The sequence below is a fragment of the Grammomys surdaster genome, unplaced genomic scaffold (genome assembly GCF_004785775.1).
Source record: "Grammomys surdaster isolate TR1022 unplaced genomic scaffold, NIH_TR_1.0 341, whole genome shotgun sequence".
NCBI classification, from domain to species: domain Eukaryota; kingdom Metazoa; phylum Chordata; class Mammalia; order Rodentia; family Muridae; genus Grammomys; species Grammomys surdaster.
The window spans coordinates 1,820,606-1,846,481 of record NW_021604760.1 but is presented as its reverse complement, the minus strand read 5'-3'; the positions used below and the strand labels follow the sequence as shown (position 1 = coordinate 1,846,481).

The 25,876-nt window shown below is 37.9% G+C and overlaps 2 protein-coding genes across 6 annotated transcripts in view; one reads left to right on the top strand and one right to left on the bottom strand.

Annotated features, from left to right (window-relative positions):
• The window catches only part of Itgb3bp (integrin subunit beta 3 binding protein), a 49,297-nt gene extending 24,383 nt beyond the window's left edge, over nt 1–24,914 (bottom strand). For 3 of the 4 annotated variants that reach the window (XM_028778764.1, XM_028778763.1, XM_028778765.1), the window contains exons 1-2: nt 24,567–24,674; nt 11,568–11,610 (exon numbers count right to left, since the gene is read on the bottom strand). In XM_028778764.1, the coding sequence (XP_028634597.1) occupies nt 11,568–11,610; nt 24,567–24,592 (69 nt within the window). In that variant the 5' untranslated portion in view covers nt 24,593–24,674. Of the gene's footprint in view, nt 1–11,567; nt 11,611–24,566 lie in introns of all 4 variants that reach the window. The other variant, XM_028778766.1, reaches the window with a different exon arrangement.
• The window catches only part of Efcab7 (EF-hand calcium binding domain 7), a 46,552-nt gene continuing 45,522 nt past the window's right edge, over nt 24,847–25,876 (top strand). The window contains exon 1 of one of the 2 annotated variants that reach the window (XM_028778762.1): nt 24,847–24,961. The gene's annotated coding sequence lies outside the window, so the exon portion shown is untranslated. The other variant, XM_028778760.1, reaches the window with a different exon arrangement.

The following is a 25,876-nucleotide window of genomic DNA, read 5'->3' as shown; positions in this document are numbered from 1 at the left end:
CATTTAGTTACAGATCTTTGAAAATACCTTAAGTAACTCAAGAAAACTTAAATTAATACTATTTTTCTTGCTCTTTCTTTAAAATTTTGAATACATTTATCATTTTCAAAGTGACCAGTATTCCTCTCAAATGAAGTAGCTACTTCAGATGTCTACGATAATCCCAGTTTGATACACTGACATTATTAAGATTATTTGCTACATCAACATGAAACATTGCTAACTTCTGATATATGTCTCAACAGTTTTACAGACGAGGCGTCTGGCCAGCACATTCTCACTGCTATATGCAATACGTAATGTCAAGTGTGATTAGGGAGCTGGACCAGGAAAACTCTCAAAGGAAAACTCTCAGAGGTACTTAGTGCTAAGACCGAGAAGGTCTAAGTAAGCTCATTGCTCTCCTCACCCACTTTTGTGTCAGTGTGCCAACAACTGGGCCTACCCTTCACACCCTCTCAAACATTTGGCTGGAACTACACAACTTTCTCTAATATCCATTATCACTATTTTAATTGTTTGCTCCTCAATTCCTCTAAGCCTTGTTTTCCACTATGCTTATTGATCACTCAACTAATATGTATAAGGAAACATAATGAGGGGCTAAGGAGATAACTCAGCACAAGGACTTGAGCTCACATTTCAATAATCCCTAGAAAGCCAGATGAAATAAAACCCATCTGTAATCCCAGCCCTCCTATGACAAGTTGGTAGATGGAGAAATGAGAATTCAGTAAGCATGAGGACCTAAGATCAGATTCTCACAGTCTACAGAAAGCCAGACATGGCAGCAGATGTCTGCAGTCCTAGTTCTTCTACAGCAAGATGGGAGGCAGAGATAAAGAATCCCTGGAAGACAGAATCTTGTCAGGTAGCCTGGGAAACACAGTGATGAACAAGAGAATCAGTCTCAAACAAGGCAGAAGGTGAAGACTAACACCTAAGGTTGTCCTCTGACTTCTACACATGTATCAGAACTTGTGCACACCCACATTCTCTCTGACTTCCATACATGTGACCTGGCATACATGCACCCAATTCATTCTCATTCTCCCTCCTCACCTCTCCTCTCTCTCGATTTTAAAAGAAGAAGATAAATTTCTATGGCCTCAAAGACTGCCATCCAAAAGTTAAACAAGCATGAGATGAGCTTTTAAGTTAATATATCTGTGAGAAATTCAGAAGAGAAGGAGCTATCAAAGTGGACTGCAGTAACCTCTTATAGAAAGATTCTTAAGAGCGGGGAGGATGGGGCTGAAATAGGAGAATGGAAAAGGCATGAAAGGGAGTTGGAGGTGTAGCTCAGTTGGCAGAGTGTTTGCCTGGCATGCACAGAGCCCAGGTTCCAATCCTTAAGAAGAATAATCTGGGCATGATGGTCAATGCCTATAAATCTCAGCAATCAGGAGGTGGAAGCAAAAGGATCGTAAATTCAAGGACACCCTTAGCTACACTGTGCAGATGAGGCCATCTTGAGAAACACAAAACCCTGTTTCAGAAAAAATTAAGACAGGTGCAAGAATCTGAAATCAAGACTGTTGAGTACACAAGCTGAACTCAGAGCATAAAGAAAAGGTCTCAAGGCTTGGAACAATTTTAGCTTGGACAGTGTCTTCAAACAAGTCCATAAATCTCTACAGTCAAGTGTTCTTTAATACACCTACAACAGTGTCACCTTTAAAAGTAACCTTGGTATTTGTTCTAGAAACTATAGGTCAAAATTTTTTATAGTTAACATTGTTTGGGGGGAACAAAGGCATTTATTTTATATATCTGCAGTTGCCAAAATTGTAAGCAGAATCTTTTAAAAATACCTTTATAAATCCAACTATTGTACCGTTATGTCTCTAATGCAATCCTTCCTGTGGGATGAAAAGGATTCTTAGTCTCTTTATCAGGTAGTTACCACTACCTCTCCATATTGAGTTTTCACCTGTTTATATGTATTCAGTCATAAACTATGACATTTACCCAAGCCCTACTCAACTTCTCCGAGAATTTATTGCCTACAATGATTTCACTGTGTATGTACAAGAAATGAAAGTTACTACCCTATTGTACGTTTATGTCCATCTGTTTCCCTATTTTCACCAAAAATTATTTTATCCAATTGCCAAATGTCTAAACATTGCAACTGTATATAATATATTTCTTCTCGACTTTCAGGAAATCAATCTCTCTCTCTCTCTCTCTCTCTCTCTCTCTCTCTCTCTCTCTCTCTCTCTCTCTCTCTCTCTCTCTCTCTCTGTGTGTGTGTGTAAATACCAAGAATTCCCTCCTCTCCTCTACCTTCTTCTCAGTCACTTCTGTTGCTTAAAAAGAAAATGTTTTATCTAGAACTATCACACACAGAGAGAAAACGGAGACCCTGCCTTTGCCTACTGTCTCACCAAAGCACCCTTCAGCAGTCGTGCACCCTAGCTTACTGCATTATTGTGTGCACAAATTTCTCCAAGGGCTTCTTTTCCTCTAACTTTTAATCTATGAAGACTCAGAGCAAGCAATCTTAGTATCCTAAGAACTCCATTCTGTTCTCCAAGCTCCGAGGAACTTACACATTACCTCCAATAATGGGAAGAGATTAAGAGAGACTGGGTTACTAATTAAGAGGTCAGCAAGGAAAAGTGCCATTTATTGATCCTTTTAGGGAAAAGAAAAAAAAACAAACCAAAGAAAAGGTGAGAGGATTAGAGTCAGCTAGAAAAGGCAAAGGATTCAGGATGCAAACAAAATGTGGTAGACACTAGCCCACTTCTATAATTTATGTCTACTTCGAATATTTACTGACACCTTAGAAATATTTAACACTACTACTAAACAAAGAGTGACCTAAGATTTAGTTTATTATCAGCCCAATCACTACTACTGTACTTTTTGTTAAGAGGTCAAACCTTTTATCTTAAGCAAAATTCGAGCATAGATCTTTCTGCTGAAAACAAAAATCAATGTTCTCTCTATAATTTCAAATAGATGCGGCATTTGCCTTTGATATCCTTCATGAATTGCAGCTCTTTCTGTCACCTTGTTTAAAGCACGGTCAACCAAAAAGGTGCTTGCATTTTATTGATTTTGTACCTGTTATAAACAGTCTGGAAAGTACTAACTAAGGGTTCTTTTACAGTGACATATGGGATATAAACTTACTATTATGAACTCTTAACTGCTATCACTAGAATACTTAAAACAGGTACTATCCTGTTATCCACGATAATATCCAGATTATCCAGGTTATCCAGATAAACAGAAAAGGCAGCTGGAGGAAGATCAGTCTTTTGTCTCTTTTTCTTTTTAAAACAGGATCTTGCTAATAACCCAGGTTGGTCTTGAACTCAGGATTTTCATGCCTCAGCCTTGTCAGTGCTGAGATTACATGTATGTGTCACTATGCCTATTGGATTATTGTTAAGCTTACTCTGGTTGGTAAGGTTATTGGAATGTCCCATCTATGTTATAATTATGGCATACTACAAGTATGAAATTTATATTAGGAAACTCTGAAGACCGATTGTGATTTTCATTTTGGATCTATCATTTCTCCGCTGCCATAATTACTACTGGCAATGTTGCTAGAGACACTGGGATTTGTTGTTGCTTTTACAGTAGCTACAGGGAACAAAAGCACTTTGTACTTATCTAGTAATCCTATAGGATATCAGGGGAAAAATATGAACACATGTGCACACAAAGGGAAGTGCTGAGCAGAGGTAGGTGGATCTCTAGTTGTAGTGTGGCCAATACAGTGAGTTCCAGAACAGCCAGGGCTACACAGACTCTCTCTCTCTCTCTCTCTCTCTCTCTCTCTCTCTCTCTCTGTGTGTGTGTGTGTATGACCAATACACAAGTCTTTGATACACTGTAAAAAACACTAAATGTGTACTTAAGAACTTAAGATCTATTAATTTAATTATGTATAATGTAGCAGTAAAAGTTTTAAAGAAAAACAAAACTTTGGCTGAAGAAGGTGTATTTATTTATTGGTTTGTTTATTTTGTTTGTGATGCAGGATCTCTATCTGTAGCACAGGCCACGTTGGAACTCAGCTCCTAGCTTAGGCCACTTCCTACTCACAGAAATCCTCCTTGTTTCAGCTTCTCAAGTGCATCCTGGGCTGAGTGATAGCCACTACCATGTAGTCTCCTGGAACTTATTTCTACATTTATTTATTTAGTTTATGTGTGCATAACTTTCAAGATTATATTCCTCCTTCCACCATGAAGATTCCAGACATGGGACTTAATTTATAAGCCTTATTTATGATCCTTGTCTGCTGAGTCACCTTGCTGGTCCATCTTCCATAATTTTAAAGAAACTAGACTGCCATCTTTAATTTTAAAGGTATTCCAAGCATTACAAAAATATATATTATTGTACTGTTACTATTTCACACTATACTCCTCAGGAAGGTTTTTTTAAAATGAAATATGTTCATAGTTATTTCTAATCATACTTTCATAGGTCCCTTTATTTTTCTAGAATGTTGGGTAGCCCATTCAATACATTTTTTAGTTACTGAAGTATGCTTTACACAAAATGCACAGATCTTGTTTTACTTGACAAGCTCTAGCTTGATAAGCTCATGCTTACCTAGCTTTAGCTGAGATAAGCATGCTCAGCACACCTTTCCTCCTGCCCCCTCCCAGCCCAAAGGCAACAACTACACACAGCTGCTGCCTCTTGAGCGCTTCATTTATATGAAGCATATGACCTGTTTATTTGGCTTCTTCTCCTTACCATGTCCTTGAGATGTTAATAATATGCTATTTCATTGTTGGATAGTATTCCTTTGTTTAAATATGCCATAATTTGTTTTTCTGTCTTCTTCTATATGGACATGTGAGTTGTTTCCAGTTTGAAATGATCAGGAATGAAGTTGCTAAGGACACTCTTCTACACAGCCTTTGTGTATCTATGATTTTTACTTTATTGGGGTAGCTAAGAGTGGATTGGTAGGTTACAGGATGGATATGGGCTTACCTATATCTATATCTACACCTATACCTAGTTTGACAGCTTTCCAAAATGTGTGCACCACTTTCATCAGTATCTACTTTCAACTCTCCCCATTTTCACCAGCCTCTGCTTGCTTGCTTGCCTTAGCAAGCCTATAATCTGACCTTCATCCTGATATAAGATATTGTGTCAAATAATTTTGAAATGCTCAGCCAAGTTCCTGTGTAACTAAGATTCCTCAGGAAATCCCCCAACATTTGAAAACCTCCTAGTCTTGCAGGTTTTGGGGCTATATAAACTCGTGTTCAAAGATATTTTTGCAAATCCTGTTTTAGAGAAATAGCCCTGTCTGACAGAAAATAAAGCTTGCATAATCTGACCAAAGAATTTAGGTAGCAGTGGTCTTTACTCTCATTCAGTGGGATTAATGGTTCAGTCAAGTTTTTTGCATTTTTTCTATTTATTTACTCTTATTTATCTAGTTTGCACATAAGTCTTGTCAGATACATGTATGACAAATATTTTCTTCTCAGTCCATAGCCTACCTATTCATTTTCTTTCATCTGTTTTTCATTTTGAAATTTTTTTTAAACTCTAATATAAAACAAAGATACATTTCAGATTTTAAAAAAATCACTGGTATCTCTTCTTTTTTTTATAATTTATTTTTTTCTGAAATCGTAATTCATTCACACAGGGGTTATAAACACAGAAAGGCAGGATGTGGGGAAGGGAATGAAACTGGAGTGTGGGTGTTCAGGGGGAATACAGATATCTTCAGAACCGGGAATCGGCTGGGTGAAGGTTCAGGGGACAGGTCATTATGACTCTGCCTATGACTCGCTTGTCCTTATCTGAGTTGGTATTGTCTGCCAAGGCTACATATTTACAAGGTCTATGACTACTCAGACTTGTAAATTTCCACAAAAGCTGCCTGTTTACATTAGCTTATAGCCATCTGTTTCAATGTTTTTCCTCTGAGACCCAAGACTTGATGTTAGTATACATTTATGACAGGCCTATTGCTGATTTTAGGCCTATGGCTGATTTTAGGCCTTCAGTGGGTAAGCAGGGCTGCCCCTGACATCTCCTCCCTTCTCTAAGTATAGAAAGGCTGTGGCAATTCTAAACTTGCGAAGGCGAGGATAGAGGCCTGACCTCCAGTATTTGAAGGGGACTTTGTAATGGCTCCAGTCCCCTTGTCGTTGTCCAGTGAGGCATGAGGGCCATACCCGTCCCGATGTCTTTTTCCTGGAGAGGGGATACTTTTGACATCAACCCCTATGCAGTCAGGCTTGTCCCTCAGGGAACCCAGATACATATTTTTATCTTTTATTTATATTCCCTTGCAGTGCTTAGCCTCGCAGCCTAAGCAAGAATTCAGATAGCCTGTCAGAGGGGGTTCTGGGTGGCCCCTCTCTGCTTGGTCTAGGGGCAGAAGTCCCCCCTTTTAGGTTGGGTGGAGATGGGTTTTGGGAACACCCTGTATAAAGTAACAACCTCATCTTGAGTCTGGTGGTCTTCCATAGCTAAATTATGATAATGTATCTGAGTAGGTTTTGCTACCAAATTATTTATCTGTTGTATCACAGAGTTAGTCCGCCTATTTGAGGGCCAGGGACCAGCAGAAAAAAGCAAAAAGAGCCCAAATAATGGTCCCAAGATGGAAGGAAATAGGGTTGACAACCTTGGAGAGGCTACAAATCAATTCTTGTACCAGCATTCATCTGTCTCTTTCTCTCTCTGATTTTTCTTAGGGCCCTCACTGACCTATTTCATGCTCTCTTTAACCCTCCTTGTCTTGTCTATGTAAAGGCAACCTTCTTCTTTAAGGGCTGTACATAGTCAAGAGCTGTACACAGCCTTTTCTATTGTAATAGAGTAAATAAAGTCCAATAAGGATCTTTGCGATTTTAGGAGGTCTCTTCAGACAGTGAAACGAGGGATTTCTTCAGATTAGTGATGTCAATCTCTAGCTGTTTGATGTTCTTGTCAGTGGCCCTTCAAAGGTCTGAGTAGTATAAGTTCGGAGGCCAGCATCTGGATTAGAACTTCTAACAGCAGACATTCACAGGTGATTCATTTTTACCTGGGATGCTGCCTGAGTTAAAGCTCCTGGGAGTCCCTCTTTCTCTCGGTTTTCTGGGGTTGGGTACAGAGCTGCCGCCTGTGACCTGCTCTATGCTCGGGCCCAGACCAGAAGTCCATCTCTTCATTTTTTAATGTGATCATTCAATCAATAGAAAAAATTAACATTAATAAAATCTAATTTATTAAATTTTTTTATAAGTATTATTTTTTATGACTTGAGAATTTTTTGGCTCCTATAAATTCACAAAGATGTTTTCTTATATTTTCCTCCAAAGGCCTTATACTTTTGGCTAACTTTAAGACTATGATGCCTGTGTATGGCACACACCTTTAATTCCTGCACTTACTTGGGAGGCAGAGGCAGGCAAATCTCTGAGTTCAAGGACAGCCTGGTATATAGAGTGAGTTCCCTGCACCTACAATGAGCAGCACACAATGACTTGCAACTCCAGCTCTCAGAGGGAATTGCGGCCTCTGCTCTCCAAGGACACTTGAATTTCATCTGCACATATCCATATATACATACATACATACATACATACATACATACATATGCATACACACACATAAACACATATAAAATTTTAAAATCTTTTTTCGTATGGATACTGTTTATTAAAAATTTTTATATTAAATGAACACAACATTTTGAAATGTTTAATAAATTTAGACAACTATGAAAGATATGATAAACCAAAATTTTCAAGAGAATTAAAGAGTCAGGTGATACTTAAGCCATTAGACCAAAGGGAAAATAGCTATGGCACATGGAACAAGAACTTTAGGTACTGAGGACTCACACAATGGTTCTGCTCTTCAGCAGTTTCCCATTGTGGTCATATAATTTGTCTAGACTTGACTTATCTACCATGGTGAATAGAGCCAGGGTGGAGGCCAATGGCAATGCCTTGTGTCTCAGACTAGGATAAATGGCTTCACCCTCTCTTCTAGCCTGTTGAAGAGAAGAAGTGATAGAAAAGGATTTCTAACTGTGTCATTCAAACAATGGATGAATAAAATCTCCACAGAACTTACATGCTTTGGCTGAGGCTCCATTCCCATAATCTTTAGTGCTCTCTGTCTCCGTCTCTCTCTTTCTCTCTCTCTCTGTGTCTTGGATTGTGAAGTTATTTTCCATTTTAGCAATATACTTTCTATGCCACAAGTCACTACATCTTGCAAGAAGGAATCTCTTAAGCAAATTGGGGCAAAGACAGAGTAGGGAACTGTCCTGATCACTGAGTGTGACAGGCAATAGAGGAGATGTAGATTTATAACTCCTGAGTTATGCCACCAACCCTGGGCACTGTGACTTTATTTGTTCCTTTGGATAACACCTTGGTTTTTAATTTCTTCAGGAGGTCAAATACACCCGATGTATGCAAATGATGTACCCTATATATTAAATGCCTTTCTTAATATACATATTTAAGATTTGCATATGCTAATGAAGGGCTTCATTCCTGGACTGTGTACTCAGATAGACAAGCAATTGCAGACAACAGGGCAGCTGTGTGAGAGCTGCAAAGCAGGCACTCTGTCTGTCATCTTAACAATGCAGGGAACAGGACATGAGACACACAGTCTGCTGAACTGCCACACTTTCTCCAGTAAGGGCTGGTTTTTCTACCAGTGTCTTTTTGAAATGCCTCTTGCTTAAGAATGTTTCGTGAGAGTCATTTTCATTTTTCATTATGTGTGTGAACATATATGGGTGTAGGCACATATGTAAAGATCACAGGACAATTTTTTGGAGTTGGACCTTTATACCTTTACATGGGTTCCACAAATTGAACTCAGCTCACCATACGTATGTGGCCAGTATCCTTTACATATTGTCATCTCACTAGCCCAAGACTCAGTTTTAGTAGGCAGGCCAAAGACTTAGTCTCCTTCTCCTGGGAGACTGGAAATGAGTATAAGTAGGGATGTGGTGGAGAGATGTTATAGCCTAGACCAGGGCCAGAAGGACCTATAGTGGAAGGCAAGGTTTGGATGGCATGTAACAAAAGATCCCTACTGGAAACCTCTAATTGTAGGGAACACAGCTAGCTTCACATGCCAGTCTTCCTTTACTGTGAACCAGTTACAGCTGCCATGTACAATGATTGTGTGTCTGTGAGAAAAAAAAGAATTGGTAAGCATAGGTTTTTAGAGATAGCTGAACATAAAGGAGAATAACTGGTATAGCAAATCAGCCATCAAATGAACACATCTTAGTGACAGTCCCCTAAGCACCCATCTGTGCTGCTATCTGCAAATGAATGCATGAAAACACTTAACCTTTCAAAATTCTGGGCTTATGGTTTCTAGAACGACCCATTAGTGAGGCTTTTTTCCACAATATCTGTAGCCAGTGACCTGCCTGCTGGAGAGGTGAGTGTGACAGCACAGGCATTAAGAGAAAGGCAAGTTCATTTTTATACTGCAACAACACTGTGAACTTATGTTACTAACCCAAATGGGATAAGTGCAGCGAACACACTGATGTATGCATGGTCCCGGATGGAAGCATCCATGTTGACCATGGAGGGACTTTTACATAGTCACACAAAAACACTGTCCTACTAAGAAAGTCACAAGGCTGACCAAAAGACAGAGGCAATATAACTTCATGTTTATTGCTAGAAATTCTAAAATTAAAAACATTTCAGATTTTCTGGTTGATGATGGTAAAGCCACTGACTTTGGGAAAATAAAATGAGTCTTTAGGATGTTGGATGGATGAGTCTGTGTTAGCAGATGAAATAGTTTGGACACGGATAAGTGGCCTAACACATGCAACCTGTCCAACCAAATCATGAAGAACTAGAAAACAGTAATAAATCAGTAGCAAGTAGAGAAACTGAGTTAATATTCAGATAACTGGCTTAAAAGTACAGACCCAGAACAAATATAACAATGTGTCTTCTTACACGGGATAGTTTCTGTGACACCTACCTAGATGCAGCCACATCTGAAGAAAACACAAACAGAAAGTCTGCTGCACAGACAGTTGTGCCCCACTAAAGGAATGAGTTCACAACGGTTGCTTTTCCTCTCAGATGGTGCATCTATCTCCCAAAGAACAGCTTTGGGGCAGGAAAGAACTATTTCATTTCAGGCTGGACTACCCATCTACCAAAATACCATTCTGACCAAAGAAACAGATGCAGAATTACAATCACAGCTGCATTCTGCACACAAGTTGGATAATGGTATTCTAAATTGCTAATTACACCTTTAATGGTGTTTTTAGTGCTACTGCAGTATTTTGCCACCTTTGTATAATTAAAAAAAACACTCAGTAAGGTTTTTAAATGATTTTCTGTTTTGTTAAAACCAATGAGTCTTCCAAGGAGAAATCACTCCCCTCCGCCCCCAACAAGATAGGGTTTCTCTGTGTAGCCCTGGCTGTCCTGGAACTCCCTCTGTAAAGCAGACTGGTCTCAAACTGAAGAGATCCACCTGCCTCTGTTGCCCGAGTAGTAGGATTAAAGGCATGTGCCACCATGACCAGCTTAAAACTCATTTCTTGAAGTGGCAGTCTCATGGTATTTGTTAAAAACTCATTTATTAACAAGCAATTTGTTTTAATTTACTTCCTTAATAATTATTTACATTTAAGATTAGAGAAATAATAAGTATGTTAGTCAGTGTTTATATCTAAATCCATAGTTGGTATAGGAAGATTATTACCTGGCATACATTGTGACATGTTGGCACTGGGAATATTCTATGACTAGATTTAGAAAAGTATACCAACAGTATAATTTTATTTTTATTGTGATTACAATGGTAAATTTATATACTAGTAGTACTTACTCTATCATTTAATTTGTCAGCATAGTTGAGGCAAATTATTACTTTTTGATATAATAATGCCACTAATGTTTTGATATTATGTTAATAGTCAATAATATATTAAAATACTTCTACAATTTCATATTGTTTCTTATACATTTCTTTCTTTTTTTTTTAAAGATTTATTTATTTATTATATGTAAGTACACTGTAGCTGTCTTCAGACACCCATATGAGGGCATCGATCTCATTGTAGATGGTCGTGAGCCACCATGTGGTTGCTGGGATTTGAACTCATGACCTCTAGAAGAGCAGTCAGTGCTCTTAACCGCTGAGCCATCTCACATGCCCTCTTATACATTTCTTATACATTACAGAAGTGGGAAACTAATTTCCTTCTCATATGTCTATCTCAAGCTGACTAGAAATTTTGATATGCTATATTAGAAACACATTTTGTATGCAGACGACATTCTATCAATGAAAACTGTGTCATGGTTTTGATAAATGTTATACTTAGCAAGGTGAATCACTAGGCGAAAGTTACACACAAGCATAACCATGCAGTAACAATGCTTATTTGTTCCCACTCTTCCCTGTCACCCCAGCCCTCCTCCCTTTCCTGTGACCCAGGTAGCTGTGTAGCTGAGGATGGTCTTGAACTCGGCATACTCCTGCCACCACCTAACATGTGACATGCGCTACAGCCAGGCTGCAATCACACTTCCTAAACTAATACTTACATTTTCTTCAAACTGATCATCCAGTTTCAGTGATCTTTTAACTCTGAAAAAAAATATTTAAAGACATTTTAGACTTGACATGCTTTACTTTAGGCTGATATTTTAGGCTAAAATAGAAATAATTGAGAACAAGTTATTTTTAACCAATTTACTTTTATACTGCTTCTTAAAGCTAAATGCCATGTGGGAAAAAAAACAATTATGATGATAAATTTGGATTTAATGGTTTTATTTGATCAGTTTATTTCTAGTAGCATATTTTAATATGAGATCCTAATTAAACATTTAAATGAATAATTTCTTTATATATATGTCTTACCATAAAATTTAAATATTAAAGTTTTATTTTTCTTTGGTAGTAGTACTGGGTACTGAAACCAGGCCTTTGTGCTTGGTAGGTAAGATCTCTGATTTATAACCCCAGACTAGTTTTTATTATAAAAAGTTTTAGTAAAAAAATCAGTTGTCTACATTAAAATATTATGAGGAAAAATTACATATAACAGAAAAATATTCTAAATATCTTTGATAGAAGCACTGGAAAATGTGTTTGCAGGAACAAAGTGTTAAGTGATTCAGGTATTTGTAAGGCAAAGTTTTGCACATTATCCTAGCATTGGACATGATTCAGAGCAAGCAGACTATGACTTAAAAGGGGAACAGATGCTCCATGTCTTTACAAGTCCCCAATCCATAAGAAACTATTTCTTGTTTCCTTCACTACACTGATTCAGGGACGCGCCAGGCTCTCTCTGTGTAAAATCTGTTCTGCTGAACGGGATGCCCAGCTGTTGGTGACAGTGCTTAGAAAGGAAAGTTGAATATTTATAATACTTTATTCCATACAGCTGCCTTCTAAAGAGCAGTCATCAACATTTTATTGATCGTAGACTAAATGTTCAAAGGAGAAAAAAGGTCAATATAAATTAAAACTGGTTTTCCAAATGCAATATTAAAAGTACTTCTTGATCTTTGAGAAAGAAATTACCTCAAGTATTAGAAAATTAGAGCATTCTGTAAAAGACTGCACTGTATTCTGTTTTATAGACTTTCTCCTAAAAATACATATAGATCCTAGGGAATTACGAGAACATTTTTCTTTGTTTTTAAATGCAGTGACAGTAGCTTTTATAAGAACATAAAGCTTGCCCTGATACTGCTCAAAATATTATTGTTGTATTATTATTGGCTAATTCTTAGAAAATACAATTCAGTGTTTAGATTTAAAGAGGTTTCAGATTAGATAATAAGTAGATCTATGATCCCAAGGAAATGTTAAACTGTCACAAAAGTCCGTTAAAATAGGCTATAATCTATTTTATGTTTGTTTAGTGTCTAAAGATGGGATTTACTGAAGGTAATACAGTAGTAAGTAAGTTGGTAATAAGTATCCTAAGAAGATTTAATAGGTAACAGAAGAAGACATGTGAGAAATTGACTTAGTTCAGCCTATAGACAAGTTTATGCAACTTGCTCAATGTGACGTTTTCAGAGAGGGAAACTCAGAGCTATGGCAATGTGTCGTGATAAAAACATCTTTCCCATGCTAAGAGACCAGAATCTTTTCTGGAGATCATAACAAAAGCTAGTAATCCATCTTGAGGACTGCTATCCTATTGTGTACTCAGTCTGTTTATTTAGCTTGGAAATGCCTTGGATTTCCCTTGCAATCAGCTTTTACAACTAAGCTAATGTGTTTCTGTAATCTTACATTATGTGCTCTTTCATGCCCCTGGGCAGAGTAATGCATGTGTGTTCTGATAGTCATTTGATGGAAACAGCACATATGCTGAAAGTGGTCTTATAAATGAATATCCACCACAAACGTTGAACACAAAATTTGGGTACTGCTTGATAAACAATGATTTTTGTAACACTGTTTGTTATCTGGGTCAGTTAGGGTCAGCTGAAGTTAGTGACTTAATCAATGGTAAAACTGTTAAAGGCTTTTGTAAAATATCCCTCATTCCCTCCCCCATGTAATTTTTGTGCTCTATAAATACAAAGCAAAGGCCTCAGTTAGTGACAGACATATTCACAAGACAGTCTTTAGACAGGCACAGATTCAGACTCATAGAAAGCCATGAAGGATGGAAGATACTTTGAGGGAAAAGTGGAAACTCAAATCTGGGTTTGTTATTGGTTAGATGGCATGAAGGAGGGCTTTAATTTCTTTCCTTAGGGGATATTGATTTATCATTGGTTTATTGGTTTATTATTAATTATTATTATTATTAAGAGTTTATTATTAATGCGTTCAAACCAACCACATAGGTTTTGAATTGTGAGAGAGAAAATTATACATCACTTAAAGAAGAACAAATTTATGATAATTTATCCTTACCTTTTGATCAGAATTGGACACACTGTTACCAACTACTAAATTAAGCCTGCACTGCTTACATCGGTATTCCTTCACCCAGAAACAACTGATATAAGATGATGAAATGACTAAACTCATTACTCTGAAGTCAACAGGAACCAAGCAGAAATAGATGAGACAAATTAGGAAGAACAGGTAAAACCTGACTAGACACAAGGAACTTTCTAGAAGTTCTAAAGCTGTAACTGGCTCTTAAGGCTACTCTCTTGGTTAAGTAAATACTAAACAACAAAAAACCCATGCAAGCAAATAGGGTGATATATGCCTATAACTGCATCATTCAGGAGGCCGAGGCAGGAGGATCCAGAGTTTAAGGCCTAGATGGTCTACATAGCAAGTTTCAGGACAGCCCAGGATAGCAAAAGAAGGCAAGGGGGGTTAAAAATGGGCAAAGGATTTGAATACACATTTCTCCAAAGATATGAAAATGAGCAGCAAGCACTCCAAAAGATGGTCAATAGTCGATCCACATCAACCCCACGAAGTTCTGCAGGCTACTGAGTACTACTATTAAGAGGGTATTAGAGGAAACCAAACAAGAGACCAAACAAGTAATATGGCAAAGATGCAGGGAAACAAGAAACTGGGCAGACTGCTGATGAGAATGTAGACCAGCAGGGCACGACTTAAACATCATGGGTCCTCAAAGAAGTAAAGACAGAATTATCATGTTTAAGGATCCATCTACAACATGAACTGAAAGCCAGCATATGAACAGGCATGCATAAACAATGCTCATGGCAGCAGTCTTAAAATGGCTAAACAGCAGAAGCAGCCCAAGTGGCTGGTGGCAGATGCGGTAATACACAGAATGTGGTACATATGTGGATATTAGTCAGCTTTAAAAATACAATTTTATTTCAGGCCTGACTACTTTGCATTAGTTAGCCAATTAGGGTACTCAACCCTGGGAGAAGTTAGTTCTCCCTCTCAGTGGTCATTAATGGTCTGTAGTAAACCACACTAGACAGACCCAGCAGGTTTTATTTATATGTACATGTGTGTACCAATAATAATCAAGGAAAAAAAAGATCATCAATTTGAAAGGGAGTGAAAGGGGCCATAGGAAAGGTTTTGGGGAAGTGGAGTAATTATATTTTTATTAAAAAATAATAAAAAATAAAAACAAAAAAGAAATTTGACACGTTACAATATAGATAAAGGCATTGCCCTAAGTAAAACAAGCCACTTACAAAAGGATAAACTGTGAAGATTTTATTCATATGACAGTAGACAAATTCAGAATAAAATGATGACTTCAATGGGCTAAAGCCAGGAAGTAATGGGAAATCATTGTTTAGTTAGAGTAGTTGAAGTAAGTCTAGGATGGATGGTAGTTGTGGTGGTGTGAATATGCTTGGCCCAGGGAGTGGCACTATTAGGAGGTATGGCCTTGTTGGAGAAAGTGTGTCATTGTGGGGGTTGGCTTTGGGACCCTCCTCCTAGCTGTCTGTCAGCCAGTCTTCTCCTGTTTGCCTCTGGAACTAGATATAGAACCCTCAGCTCCTCCAGCACCATGCCTGCCTGGATGCTGCTAGCTTTTCTATCTTAATGATAATGGACTAAACCTCTGAACCTATAAGCTAGTCCCAATTAAATGTTTTCCTTTATAAGATTGCCTTGGCAATGGTGTCTGTTCAAAGCAGTAAAACCCTAACTAAGCAAGTGGTGATGGTTATACAACAGTGTGGATGTACTCCCACTTAAGGGTAATCTTAAAATTGAAGGTAACTTCTTATTTTCCATTTTCTCAAATTTCCACCTACTCCCATAATTTCAACATTATATTCCACTCTTAGTTGTACTAGGTTTAGATTCACTGTGTGATGGTTAGTTTTAGCTGCCAGCCTGATGAGATCGAGAAGGGCCTAAGAGATCAGTATAACACACCCCCGGGTTTCAATGGAGGCATTCTTAGAACCCATCTTGAACATGGAGGTACCACTTCATAGAGAGGGGCCCCAGATGGGATGAAAAGGATGAAGGAAAGCTCAGTACTTAGGTGTTTTCTCTTTGCTTCCTGGCCACTATGATGTGAGTAACTGCTCCACTATGCCTCAGTGCCATGGTGGTCTGATATGTTTACAACTGAGAGCCAAAATAGATGTCTTTTCTTCCTGAGCTTGTTTTGTTCTGCTAACAAAACTGGGATCAAAATCACAGTTGTTCCCAGTATTAAATGTGGTTACAATTTTATAAAGACAAATATATTTGCTGTGCAAAGCTTTTAACAGGTAAAATTATATAACATTCTTTAGGAATAGTCCACCATTTTATTTAGCTTACCACATGACAGTATCCTTAAAAAGGATTCTCTGCTTCATCACAACAAAATGATTGGTTAAGTTTTACTATACAATGCTACTAACATGAGTTATAATACTAAAACAATGGTTCTAAGGGGGAATTTATCATTGATTCTTAACCAAGAAGGAAAGATACCATAGAAGCTCACAAAACTATATGATGAGGTTCTTTTTAATAGAACTTTTAAAAATTAAACATGATTTTGAATGGTAGAGTCAAGGATGGTAGTTGGGGGTGGTGAAGAATAAACTTAGGAAAGCAGGTAAGACTGGGCAGGGGGGATCTTTGATGTTATGCCAAATTCTTCCCTAAGGTTGAGCAAATCACATAATCACACTAAGCGTCATAATCTTGGTAATACTGGCCTGTACAGTGGTAAGATTTCAGAGGGGAAGATAAAACTATCACTTAGCATTTCAGTGCTTCCATTACTCCTCAGTATAATGGACATGATAATGCTGCCAGCCACCTACTTCACAAGAGAAGTAGTGAGTGAGCTTGTGAGTGAGCTCCTGAGATGCTTAGGAATCCTTTGACAAAGACAATAGCTAGATTCATAACCCATGTGACAAATTAAATATAATTTGAGGTATACAAAATGATTACTTTCTATTTTGCATATAAGAATGAGAAAAGGGAGAGGAATCTTCTATATCTGTTCTGTACTATCCTCATTCAAGTCTGTTTGTTTGTGTAAATGACTTCCTGTAACTGCACACAAAATCTCTATTACAGCATGGATGAGTGGGAATTCCACCCATCACATAAAGTATGGGCTCAATGGGAAAGCAACTAAAGGCATTCTTCTCTCAGATACTGTGTGACACAACCAATAATGTTGGCCAATAGGTAATGTGTTTTTATATCAAAACCTTCTGTATTAAATGATTAATAATGAGCCAAAGAAACATTTTTTTACAGATGCTAATGGATATATTTGGGAATATTAACCACAGAGCTTAGTCAGAAGTGACATGTTCTAGGATTTAATAATAGAGAAATCCAGCTAAGACATTTCACTCCTAAATGATATTCTCAATATAAAACACATAAAAAATGTGTACATTTATCTGACATTAAAAAGTCCTTTAAAGGAGTCCTCCCAGTTGAAGGGGCTTATACCTATCTGTTAAATGGCAGGTAGGTGAGGTGGTGTGTGTGCACGTTTCTTTTTGAATTATATCTCACAACACACATACACACATAAACAGGAAGAACGAAACACCCAAATGCTATTCATGTCTGTTCCACTTCTAAGACCCCCAACAGTCATCTCCATGAGGTTCCCATACGGTCCAGTTTTCAGTAAGTATCCTTTTCCTCTCAACAGCATTTGTGCATGACATTCTCACTAAGCACTTTATGTCAAAGGAACGTGTATGCCTTCTTTTGTAGATTTTCAAATCACTAGGTTTTGTCTGTTATTTAATAAGCAGTAAGTTTTTAAGATGTTTATTGAACTTTCTGTGAAAACTCAAACCACTAGATAGTACGTATTTCAATTCTCAAGAAGTTGGCATACTGTTGTTACTTATGTTATTGTTCAATCAACTGTAATTTTCATTAAAATGAATTAAATAATTATTTCGATTTCCTATAGGGTCCATTTTTGCATATGAGGAACTAGTTTGGTTTGAAACTCCTAGATAAGTCTTTAAAATATATATATGTCATGATATATAATGCAGAGCTGTATATTATAACACACATAAATATAAGTTATATGTAAACACATATGTGTATTATGTATTTGAGGGCAGTAGTAGGAACTGAATCAAAGGTCTCATGCATGCTTGGCCAGCATTTAAATAATGAAGTGACATCCCCATTGACCTCTCAATAGACAGTTTGGTCAAGTTTATTCAGGGCACTTTAAATACCTGTCTTCAAAGATGTCATATTAATAGTTATGTCTAAGGCAGACTTCTGTGCTGATGTATGTTTCATTGATTCTAGAAAAGCTACAAACCCCTCAAATATTGCCTCTCCTCCAGGCTACCTTTCTAACCATGAAGTGAATTAATTTTTATTCTCTTAATATATCTTCCAATACACTGAACTCATTTTTCATGTTATTGTTCTTTATGTAGTTTTTTCATATTTATTTTCCAGTTTTTAATTCCTTCTTTAATTGTGTCCAACTCATTATTTGATTGATTCATTAATTTAATAAAAACAAATCAGTAAATTCTGATATAACTTTATTTAAAAAAATTTTTTTTTTAAATTTCCAAGGACCAGAGTAGAGGCACATGCCTATAATTCTCAGCATTTGTGAATTCTCGGAGGTTGAGGCAGGATAATTGAAAGTAAGTTCAGAGTTAGCCTGAGCTACTGTCTAACATCCTGTCTCAAACAAAACCAACCCAACCCCCCAAAAAGGACTAAGAATTATTCAGATTTTATCTAAATCTACCACTTGTCTGAGTTTTTTCCCATTTGCTTATAATCAGTCATTCTTTAAATGTACACAGATGTAAATCCATTCACTATACTGGGTTTCTGTCCCATCAGTTCTGTGTTCTCACCCTCCCACTGCCTTTCTCTCTTTCTCATTATGGTTTCATGTAGTATAGGCTGGCCTCAGATTCAGTAGCTAGCTGAGGATGACCTTGAATAGCAGATTCCCTGGCTCTATCTCCCAGATTGTGGGATTATGGGCACTTGTTACCACACATGTCGCCTTGTGTTTTACCCAAATACAAAATGTTGTCTTACATAAACATAGTACAATCTTAACAAGTTTTTGATGTAACTGCAATAGTCTGTATTGAATTTTATCCTTGTAGCACTTATACTTTGTTCTCTGCTTCATGAGTATGGTTCAAGATGTGAGCTATCAACTTCCTGCTCCTACCATCATGCCTGCTGCTTGCTGACATGTCTCCCCACAGTGACTCAAATGACTCTAGAAACATAAACTAAAATAAATCCTTTCTTCTTTAACATGCTTAGTCACAATGTTTTATCACAGCAATAGAAAAGTAACTATTAGAGAAGCTGGTACTAAGAGTAGGCTGCTGCTTTGAAGAACATGACCATGGCAATTATTATTTGGAGGAATGTGGAAGACTTTGGAATTTTGGACTAGAAAAAAAATGCTTGAATTCTGTAAGCAGAGTTTAGCAGGCTGTTCTAGTAGAAGTCTGGAAGGCAGCACAACCTAGAGTAATGCAGATGGTAAAGGCCCAGCTCAAGAGGTTTCCAAGGCAAACATTAGCAACTATGCTATAGGCCATTCTTTTGACATTTTGGAAAAGATTCTGGCTGTCTTCTGTCACTGGCCTGAGAATCTGCTGGAGACTAAATTAAAAAGGAACAATTTTTTTGGTGGAAGAAATTTCAAGACAGCATAATATTGAATGTATGATATGGTTGCTATTAGTGATTCTTACACAAATCTAAAAACAGAGCAAACGGGGCAGAAAGAAATATAATGTGTACAGTTTAAAGAAGAGGAAGAGAAGGAGGAGGAGGAGGAGAAAGAGGAGGAAGAGGAGGAAGAGGAGCAGGAGGAGGAAGGGGAAGAAGAGGAAGAAAAGAAGGAGAAGGCGCAGGAAGAGGAAGAAGAAGAAGGAAAGAAGGAGGAGGAGGAGAAGAAAGGAGAAAGAAGAAAGCCAGAGAACATAATGTGTTGTGCTGCAAATGGTTAGGATATTAGTCCCATTAAGGCAAGTCCTGCTGCTCTGTACTAGGACAAAGGGAAGGGGGACCTCAGGACAAAAACTCACCCTGAAAGACAACCTAGGGGGTTTCTGTTCTCAGAAAACAACAACAACAACAACAACAACAAAGCTGCTACAAATTAGGTCAGCTGGGGGTGGGGAGCTGTCCAACCAGAGTAGAGACAACCTTGGCAATGTCATCCAGTGTGGTACTGGCTTTAGAGGCATGAAGGATAGTAGAGTAAAGGGAATATGGATTCTCTGCAGTTCCAAAGAGCTTTTGCTGAGGCCAGGCAGCACATGGCTGGGAGTCCCTGAGACAAAAATATGATTTATGCATTAGTTTTGGAATGTTAGGGACATTCAAGGATTTTAATTTATGTATTAGGAGAATGCCACACATCATTATAAAAAAGGCCACATACTATGTTATATATTATATAATGTACTAAATTATATGTTATATAACTTGCTGACTTTTATAATCAATAAAAATGTACTTAAAATCCATACTTTTTCAATGTTTACAGCAAGTACTAACAATTTACCAACCTTAAAAATGTAAAATATCTTTAAGTAAAAGAAATTAGTTATATAACTGAGTATTTCCTCTGGTCAACCAATGTTTATTAAATGGTTAACTATTACTTGGTCTGTTACATTATTTTACTCCCCTGTGTTTTTATAATCAGTTCACACAATAAAAATAATTGCATTTCAGGACTGAAGAGAAGGCTCAGTGGTTAAGAGCACTGACTGCTCTTCCAGAGGTCCTGAGTTCAATTCCCAGCAACCACATGGTGGCTCACAACCATCTGCAATGGGATCTGATGCCCTCTTCTGGTATGACTGATGACAGCAACAGTGTATTCATATACATAAAATAAAGAAATCTTTTTTTAAAAAAGTACTTGCATTTGGCATTACACCAGTCTGATTAAATGCATGCCTGTAATACTAGCACCTGGGAGATGGAGGCAGTAGGATTAGAGTTTATGGCCAGCCTCAGCTACATAGTGAGGTTGGGTTACACTAGACAGTCATTTTTCTTTTAATTTAAGAAATAGTAAATTGAAAAAAAGAAATAGTACATTAAATTTTTTTTCAGAAAACTCTCAGACTTTGTAAGAGCATCAGCAGAATTAACTCACTCTAAGAACAGCACCACAGTTAGAAACTTCAACACTAATGCTATGTTAACTTTTTATTTTTGAAACAGAATTAATTTGCATTAATTTGAAAGGCTAGGTAAATGGTACTAGAAGACTCATGAATGAAGATGTGGGGGATGGGAAAGACTCAATGGGAATGTAATCAATAGTAAAAGCTTTTTCACTTGGCCTTAGTAATATGTAAACAAAAATGTTGTGTAAAAATTTCTTCATATAGTCTAAAGCAGTTGTTCTCCCCTTTCCCCCTCCTCCTTTAATTGTGAGCCTGATTTTAGCCTTAAACTCCTGATCTGATCCTCCTGCCTCTAGCTACGAAGCACTGTGGTTACAGGTACCACCATATCCGTTTTAGGATAATCTTTTTTTTTTTTTTAAACAGCAACTTTATCAGTCACTTAATATTTTTGATCAACTATTCTATTTATGAGGATTCAAACCCTGGTGTTTAAGTACAAGTGATTTTTCCACTTAAAGTCTAAGAGCCAAGGTTGCCAGGTTGCAACCTACATTACTCATGTTGCCTCTGGCTTTAGAACATACACAGAAAAACAAGAGTATATTTGCTTGGGGAGACTGAAAAAATTAGGAGCAGCAATTAGTTGATTCACCAGCTTCTCTTTTCAAGAAAGGGCCAAAGGCTCTAGCAGTTCATAGAGAAACTGTACTTACTGAGAACACAAGATAGATAATCTCTAAATCTAAAAAACAAACAAAACAAAAAACAACTTAAGTTCATTCCTACTATGAAAGTAGGTGATTCCTACTATGAAAAAACAAATGAAGTTCAATTTTTTTTTTTTTTTGGTTTTTCAAGACAAGGTTTCTCTGTGTAGCCCTGGCTGTCCTGGAACTCACTCTGTAGACCAGACTGGCCTCAAACTCAGAAATCCTCCTGCCTCTGCCTCCCCCCAAGTGCTGGGATTAAAGGCGTGCGCTACCACTGCCCCGGCATGAAGTTCAAATTTAAAAAGGGAGCAATCAAAGAATTCATGACACTATTTAAGAAATAGCATCACCAACATGACTGGACACACCTGATGGCTCCTTCTTCAGCCCACCTTCCCCCATGTAGCAAGCATTAAAATGAATTTTATGCCATGTCCCTGCTTTTGGACATAATCTTTTGCTATAATCTTAGCACATACATATCTAAGCCCAAACAACTGTTTATTTTGCTTGCCCTTAAGCCTTAAAGGCTGTATGCAGTCTTCTACAAATTGGTTCCTGTTACTGTTTTTAAAATGCTAGCCACTGTATCTCCCCACTTATTTTACATTCATTCAGGCCACACTTATTTCCCCAGTTGCTTCTATTAAGAAAAAGAAGAAGAAGAACAACAACAAAATGTATTTTCCAGTCAAATTTAAAGAAAATTATGAGTGGGTACAGACCACACCTTTCCACAACTGCATTATACACATAGCCTTGCAAATGCATACCAACACTTCATCATTTCAACATCACTGAAAATCATTCCAGTTTCTGGGACTGGAGAGATGGCTCAGAAGTTAAGAGCACTTGCTGCCCTTACAGAAGACTGGGGTTTAGTTCCCAGAAACTGTATGGTGGCTTACAATCATCTCTAACTCCAGTTCTGGAGGATATGATACCCTCTTCTGGACTCCCTGGACACCAGGCATGTAAGTGGTGCATATACATACATGCAGGCAAAACACTCATCCACATTATAAAAAAAATTTTTTTAACTATCTTTCATAAGAACTTCCCAAGATGACTATTTGTATTAGTACTTTGACTTAATAGTTTATCACATTTAAAAACAAAGCATCTCACTAACAAAGATGGAACTCTTCTACTCAAGCAGTGGTTCTCAACCTTCTTAATAAAATTATTTCCATTGTTACCTCATAACTGTAATTTTGCTACTGCTATAAATCATAATGTAAATATCTGTTTTCCGATGGTCTTAGGTGACCCCTGTGTAAGGGCTGTTTGAACTCCAAAGGGGTCATAACCCACAGGTTGAGAACCAGTGTACTACAATATGACTATGCTTCTTACATTAAACTATTAAGATGGCCTTTAATCTCTTTGCTAAAACACATTAGCAGCAAAACTGGGTTTAGGATATAGTTCATCAGGTACAGTGTTCACTTATTATATACAGAGCTTTAGGCTGGATTCCCAGCACTGCATAAACAGTAGGTGGTATGCACTCCCCGCACTGGGGGAGGTGGAAGGGAGAATTGGAAGTTTGTTGTTTTCTTCAGCTACAAAGTGAGTTTAAGATCAGCCTGGGCCATGCAAGTCCCTGGTTTTTTGTTTGTTTGTTTGTTTTGACTTTTTAGAAAAAAATGGACCAACCAACAAAACTGCTATATATATGAAATGTCAATGTACTTATTGCCAGATACATGAAAACTCTTCTAATATAACAACATCTGGTGATGTATTAAAGTTGCCAGTTACCAAAAAAGATCCACCTTTAATAGATTTTGGTTCCTTCTGTAAATAGATCAGGAATACGGTTCACACACCAAATTCATTTTCATTCTTTTCCTGCATATTTTTTGTTCCATCATCTTTGCCAGCAATGTGATAATAAGACATTTTTTCTAATGTAGTAAAAGACAAATCTTTTTAGAATGGTAAGGGTCAATAAACGTAGATTGTTATTTCTGAAGGTCCTCCTTTTAGATGTCAGCTCACATCTAACGCAAGTATCCCTGCTAAAGTTTTATTCTGCTTTTTACTCAAACAGGAAAATGTTACCCTAGCAGGAAGTACCTAAAGCAGCCTGGCACAGGGAGGTAGCCAAATAAGTATTGCGCCCTTCCTTCTCCCTCAAATTATTTAAAGACCTTTAAAAAAAACTTTTTCTATAACCGCTCACTGTGCTTTATTTATCCTATATAGGGTAGCCGAAGGGTAGGAGAATACAAGATCGTCTCGCACAATACCCATCTCTACTACGGTCATTTTCGGTAATCACATTATTGGGGTTGGGCTGTAATTTTAAAGATGATCCAATACAAACTTACTTTTTATGTTTCCAAGTTTATTTTTATAAGTAAGAAAAGCAAATCACTTATTACTGAGTTGCTAAGTGAGAATCTTAAGAAATCCAGGCACTGAAATCCATTCATTCATGAAATCTCTCCCGAGTTTCAATGCACTACACAAATACTTAACAAGTTCTAGAAATTACAGAGACATATTTACTTAATATACTGTTGCATTCTCACTCTGTTAACCCTAAGTTATTTCAAGTTAGACATTACTCAAATTTAGCCTACAGCTTACACAATGATGGGAGGTTTTGAGAGTCAAAGAAGTGTTCGAAGAGTAGAGGTGGGCTGGGAATACCGAGCATCCCGACGCTGTCAACAGAGACAAGTTTATAGAAATAGAAAAGACAAGGTAACCATGGGGGTAACCATACTCTTCCTGCATATTCTTTTTGCTTATAGAGGGCCCATAAAACAGCAACATCTAGGGAAGGAATACCTACGGCATTTCGGGACTCCGTTGCTGCATAGAGCCAATTGCTGGATAGAGCCAATTGAGAAACCGCAAACGCGGAAGCTAAAAAGCCCGCGTAGTAAGCACTGGATGAGGTGTCACTCCGAACGCAGCTCGCCGGAAACAGTCTCCGCGCGAGAAAGAGTCCGAACGTGTGCAAGGAAATGGGGGCGCAGGCAGTCTAAGGCCAGAACCCATTTAGTCCCAGCCGCGTGCAGCACACGACCCCCCACTCTCATTATTCTGGACATACCAGTCTCGCAATAGATAAGCTACAATGCCATGACTGTTCTCTCTCGGTCAATAGTTCACAGATCTCTGGTCGGAGCGTTTGGAAAGTGCTCTGCCTCTTACTTCCGGTGTCGGAGAGGCGCAGTTGCTATGGTAATCTAAAAAAGGCGGCGGTCTGTCCGGTTGTGCTAAGAGGTTCTCGGAACTACTAAAGAAAATTGGCTGCTCTTCTTGGTTTGTGAGCTGAAATTAGGTAGCAACCAGCCCTCTCTCTTGCTCTATCGCTCACTCTGCTCCTCACTGTGCGGCCGCCTCCCCAATCTGCTACGTTTACTTCTGTGTCCTTAGAGCCAGTCAGTGCGTGCCCCGAAACACAAAAGGGAATGCAGCACTGTGGCCAGAGGAATACAAAAAAACGGAGAGAATTTGTCTGGGATTAGTTGTGACTGTTACATAGAGCAGCGATGGTGACTGGATGGCTCTCTGTTTTCACTCGGCCCTTTAGACGCCTTAGGCGCTTTTAACAGTTTATTTTTCCTGCTTATTGTGTGCCTGGTTATTTATGGAGCCGTTTGCTACAATATACTCTCCAGGCCCCTGTCTCAGACTTGGGCTAGAATTTTAAATAAAAGGTGGTTTCCGAGCCCTAGGGGTACAATTATACATTTATTTAAGCTTCAGTTTAGGCTCTCTTCACAGAAAGGGGAAGAATAGAATTCTGGAACATTTCTGCCCTGGGATTTTCATGTGAGAATAACCCTATATAGAAAGAGAATTTGAAGAAGATCCTTTAAAAAGGTTTTTAAATTGCTTGCTGTAAACTGAATGCTTGTTCTTCCTTATTGGAATAGTTTTCTTTCACGTTTGTGAGATGGTGTGCATGAATATGTGTTTAAAACCGATGTTTAATTATGGTGATACCAATTTGCAGTAACCAGACTGTGACACCACATCCCTATGGGGTCCTTCTAAATCTGGTGTAATATGAAAGTGTCAGGCAGGCGGTCTGTGTATTATAAATAGGGTACTTCATCCATGATAAGCGATTATTATCTTTCTTTCCCAAGT